The following is a 5592-nucleotide window of genomic DNA, read 5'->3' as shown; positions in this document are numbered from 1 at the left end:
TTAGAAACTTCCTCTTTGTGATAATAATAGGTATATTTTTTCACCGCATCCATTGGTCGTTCTCTCTCCGTTCCGCCAGCTAGACCTCGAGTGGATATAGCCACTGAACCGGTCTCTGGAAGACTTGGCCTGTAGCCGTCTTAATGAGACAGGATCGTCGCCGACGATCTGTTCTCTCCCCGCCGGAAAGACTCAGCACGCGACACAAAGGCCAACGCGCTTCGGAAGGACTCGGATCCTGCAACAGGCATATATCGCCGACTTGTACGCTGCGCGACTTAGAAGGATTCCTACTATGCGCGGTTCTTAGATACTGAATATACTCTTCCGAGAACCGCTGCTGGAAAGCTCGAATCACCGATTGCTGGTGTTTCCAACGCTTCGAGAAAACGATTGAATTCGCTGCTCCACGCGAATCTGGTTTGAATTCCATTTCAGGCAGAGTCGGTTTCGCTCGATGTCTGTAGAGTAGATCTGCTGGCGACAAAGCGCTGATCTCATTCGGATCGAGTTGCACTGCCGTGAGAGGTCTCTCGTTCACCAAGGATTCGATTTCAACCAGAACTGTTTCTAGCTCCCTGAACCGCAGCGCGCCTCGACCTAGAATTTTCCTTCGGGGACGTTTCACTGTCTGCACCATGCGTTCCCACCATGCGCCATGGGTGGGTGCGTGGGGAGTGATAAATTCCCACGTGATTTCCGCGTTGACGAGGTGCTGCTGAACGGCTGGACATTTTACGTGATCGTAGATTATCTTCAATTCCTTCGCGGCTCTGACGAATGATAGGCCGTTGTCTGACATGATCCGCGTTACGCTGCTGAATCGGCCGAGAAATTTCTTCAACGATAGGAAACCGGGGTCAGGCTCGGCTCCTGTTAGAAGGACTTTTGTTCTCTTCTCCTTCTCAATTTCGTTCTCGAAAAGAACATTCAGTGAGTGTTTCTCCGTGGGACGACCTGGAGTCGACAACCATGGAGGTCCTGAAGTCCACATCGAAGTGAATTCCGCATCGGCTATATTAATTCCCCGGCTCGATAAATCCGCTGGATTTTCGGCCGACTTGACGTAGTTCCAATCCGCGCAGTCTGTGAGAGACTGGATCTCCCGGATTCTGTTCCCAACGAAAACCTTCCAGCGCTCCGGTGAATCTTTTATCCAGTGTAGTGTGGGCGAATTATCGCACCAATAACACGTGGAGTCGAAATTAAAATTGAGATATCGTTTCATTCTGTCTCCCATCCGCGCCCCCAGTACCGCTCCGATCAGCTCCAGCTTGTGGATCGAATATGCGCTCTTTAGCGGCACCGCTCTCGCCTTCGAGGCGACAAAAAAAACTCTCGCACTGCCCTCTCTGGAGATTTCCCGCGCGTAAACAACACGGCCGAGAGGGCTCTAGGTCAACAGCCCCTTTTGTTTACTTCCTCTTCTACGGATGAACGCATTCGGACGCGTCCCGGGCGGTCGTTGGGAGCCTTCAGCAGCTCTAATTATTGTGGACGTCGAATTCGCTAAGGTGGCGGAAGGAACCTCACGACTAGCGATAGTCTACGCTCTACGCGGAAACGAGAAAGCGCCAGGAAGGCTCGAATCGGTTACCCAAGAAACGAATGCTACTCTGAGCTCAGGAGAGCATATTGGGGGAGCGATTTTCCCTGGAGCGCTTCGGAAGCTTCCAAGTCCAACTAGCCCCCGAAAGGCTCCCATCCCTCGCGACGTGGACGCTTGGACTGAGACGGATATTTCTTTTCAATCGTTTTTTATTTCACGTGACCCATTGTACCGAGGGTATATTCTATCGAAGAGTCTTTTCTCCACGACGAGAATACCTTGGCAGATTAAACAACTCTGTTATTTCTAAGTTCACGCAGTGACATAGGTAATAGGCATCATAAATTACTGTAGAATCCCATACATGATCATTTCGCGATAACTTGACATGTCTTTCTGACTGAAATCGATTTTCGCGTCTCTGACTGGACAGTCTGCGTACTATAACTCACTCAATGACATAGGTAATAGGCATCATCGATGATTGTAGAATCTCGTAAATTATCAATTCGCGATAATATGACACGTCTTTCTGACTGAAATCGATTTTCGCCTCTCTGACTGGATAGTTTGCGTACTATAACTCACTCAGTAACATAGGTAATAGGCATCATCGATGATTGTAGAATCTCGTACATTATCATTTCGCGATAATGTGACATGTCTTTCTGACTGAAATCGATTTTCGTGTCTCTGGCTGCATAGTCTGCGTACTTTAATGCGAAGACCCCGCAATCGGATCCGTTCTCTTGAAGAGGAATGTCCTCTTCATTCTTCAAATGCCACTCATCAGAATTTAGAATGCTTTTCTTTTTGTAAAGCATCTCGTTGGCCAGATAATCGCGCAGCATTATCAGAAACTCATCGTTCCGGTGACCGAGCGAATCCATATATCGTATGAGCTTCCGCCGGAAATCGACTATGGCCATAGACCAATGATTGGCTGAGTGAACAGGAACTAGAACAATATCGTGAGCGAAGATGTCGTCTCGCCGCGTCCATCGAGAGACATCAGCATAGCCATGTTTTCGGTAGCATTCGAGAAAGAAAGTGTTAAATGTGTACACTTTGGGCAAACGCGGGTTATCTCTGCTCCTGTTGACGATGAGATTTAAGTAAACATTAATTATCACATCGTTCAACCAGCTGAGTCCAATCAGAGTTCTCAGGTCTTCAGAAGAAACCGCGAGCTTGGATACGCTCACGTCTCCGATGACGTCGCTCCGCTCCTCAAGCGCGTCTTTTATGGTCTTCTTCATGTCAAGAGTGATGGGCGGGAATCGATCATGTGGTTGTTCGTATCGTGGAGCAAGAGAGTTCGGATTTCTTGCATAAGTGTGATCCCAAAAAAGATGGAAATCGTCGCGCTTGGGGATGTTCTGGCAAGGTATTCCATGGGGGACTGAGACACTGTCTTCTTCAGACCGATCGCAGCTGGAGTCGCCGGATGAGGTGACGTCGGCGTCGTCGACGTCACTACTATCGTCGCCGTGCTTGTTTCCAGAGGGGCCAGAGTCCTCATCGGGGAAGTTTCCACTCTGCTCTTCTAGCCAGGCCTTCAGTATTGGATCTCCAGTATGCCCCTCTTTCCTGAGTGTCAGTAAATGATTCCTCTTCCCCACTTTGAACTTGACTCGATTTATGAATTCCATTGCAGTAATGTCTCCTCTTGTCAATAGATCCCACGACATATTCACCCTGAGCTTATTCAGTCTGGTCGGTTTACTCGGCCTTGAATTTATGTTCTCCACACCCCTGTCATGGATCATCCTGTCGAGAGCCACGTCTTGGGCGAGATCGGTTATGGTGGCTAGAAGCGACCACACTGGACGACGGTGGCCCGTTTTCCGTAAGAGTTTACCATTGTTTGCCTCTACATCATTATTGGTTCGTTGTTGCAAGCCGAACACGGACAGATCGCCTGGGCCTATCGTGTGCAGCCAATGAGAGGTCATATACTCCAGGAATGGCAGGAATCCGACATGTAGCTTCTTAGCTCTAGCAGCGAGAGCTTCAAATGTAGGCAGGATCAGGTTTGGTGGGAGCAAGGGTAGAGCCTTGAACGCCAAAAAGTTCGAGAGGATAGCCCCTGGCTTCGAGATGCCTTCCCTGAGACCACACGATTTCGCCCTCTTCACCAGACTTTGGGCGTAATGAAAATGGCAGCCAAAGACGTGCACATCGCTGAATTCCTCCCGGACAGCTCTCCGCATTGCGCAGTCCCAGTCCCCCATATAAGAGGCGATGTTGAGTCCGGGCACGGCCTCTTTCAGCTGCTGGAAAACCTATCGGTAGGCTACAGCATCTGCTCGGACCATCAACGCACAGGCCACCATTCCGACGTGCCCCCCCCAGTTCCCATGAAGTGTGAAAATCTGTCTACAGAGTCTCCTGGGACGAATCTTATAGGTAGCGTCGGCATGAATAAGTCGTGCTTCCCTCAGCAGCCCCAGCAAGGTGTGGCTTGTAATGAGGAGCGTTTCATGCTCCGGATTGTAGAAGCTGACGAGCTTTTCTCCGTCTTCGGTCACATTGAACCGCGGATAGCTCTTGATGCTTAGCTCCCGATGAAGCTCACCGAGGGTTTTGGGTCGCGGGGGTCTGACTTTGCCTGCATGGCGCCGGCAGGTGCGATCGTGAGCCGCTGGTATGATCCTCGACGCGGCCTCTCGAGGAAGTTTGCGACGCTGCTCCAAGATAGCATCTGAGGGATTTCTACGTGGATTCTCTTTTATATCCTTGATCCACTCGTTACGTGCATGCCTGAATTCTATGCCATGCCCTGCTTCATCCGGGAGGTGGTTGTGGATACCCTTAAGCTGGACAACCTCTCCACATTGTTTAATTCTTGCGACGACAGGACAGGCATTCGCTCTGTATGACTTGCACACCAACGTGACGATGCTTCTGTCTCGTGTTGTACACTTAATGTGGAAGAAGAACGGGGCAGGACCTTGAGCCTGATTGACGCCGCCGATCATGTAGTAGCCGGCGGGGTCAGCCCAAGGATCGGATCTACCAAAAAGGAGGCCGCGCGCTTTCACGAAATTCCCCGAGGTATTGATCGTAGGTGTCGTCCTCGTAGAGTTTATTTCATCCGTTATTTCCGTCTTGTACATCGTGGTCATCGGGCTCGTCGTATCCATTGCTACGATCGTGTTCGTTGTAGTCACTGGCTCACTCTCGATCTTCGAATGAATCGTCCTCGACAGGAATCTACTCGAGTCCGGTGTCGGTTTCACACCAAATAATCATTTGAATTCGATAAATATGATATACGACACGTGATTCATATGATTTTCGGAAGGAATCTGCTCGAGTCCGGTCCCAGTATCACATATCACATCAAATAATTATTTGTATTCCTTATGTATGATCTATGACGCGTAATTCATATGATTGTCGACAGGAATCTGCTCGAGTCCGGTCTCAGTATTATATCAACTTCGTATTCGTTCTATATGGTTTATGACTTGTGATTTATATGATCCGTGATCAGTCTTATCTCGACGTAGGGGTACGCAATATCTACATATGATTCCCTGGAACTTCCAGTTTGTAGGCAGAAGAGTTCTCTGAGTAAGTGATTTTCGCCCCGGCGACGGAAAGTCTATGACTGATACGGTTTGAGCTCAAGGTCCTTGGGACGAATACACTTACAATAATTGCACAGGAAGGATCCACGGTTCTTTCTTACGGTAAAGGTATATTTGGGTTCGAGGGCACTTCTCACGATCGAACTTAGAGAGAATGCCTCATGTGTCGCACAGAGATGCACGTTAACGTCTCGATCCCGAATGTTCCCCGCGAGGGACACCGAGGGTCACTCCGGTAGCAATTCGAATTTGAATTCCAAATTCCAACGGAAATTGGAGCAATTTTATTTCCGAATCCATATCTCTTCTCATGTTGGTAAGTTGACATCGCCATCAGCTCGGGCTCCTCATGCGCCCCTCCCCTCTTAGAGTGACGTAAGGGGGGATGATGAAGACTTCGCCCCAGCAACATGGAGTCTAAATTACGTCCCCCTCCCGATACTTCCC

General features: G+C 49.3%; 1 protein-coding gene across 1 annotated transcript; it reads right to left on the bottom strand.

Annotated features, from left to right (window-relative positions):
- Positions 1–2133: 2133 nt before the first annotated feature.
- LOC100902104 (ubiquitin-like-specific protease 1D) lies at positions 2134–3762 on the bottom strand. The gene has a single exon (XM_003738412.1). It carries the CDS (start codon positions 3760–3762, stop codon positions 2134–2136), a length of 1629 nt encoding a protein of 542 aa, XP_003738460.1.
- Positions 3763–5592: the final 1830 nt, after the last annotated feature.

The sequence above is a fragment of the Galendromus occidentalis genome, unplaced genomic scaffold, assembly GCF_000255335.2.
Source record: "Galendromus occidentalis unplaced genomic scaffold, Mocc_1.1 scf7180000075954, whole genome shotgun sequence".
NCBI classification, from domain to species: domain Eukaryota; kingdom Metazoa; phylum Arthropoda; class Arachnida; order Mesostigmata; family Phytoseiidae; genus Galendromus; species Galendromus occidentalis.
This window is presented reverse-complemented; position numbering and strand designations above follow the sequence as displayed.

Excerpts from the sequence above, each read along its gene's own strand:
- LOC100902104 (XM_003738412.1), bottom strand. The coding sequence starts at position 3,762 with ATGCGGAGAGCTGTCCGGGAGGAATTCAGCGATGTGCACGTCTTTGGC.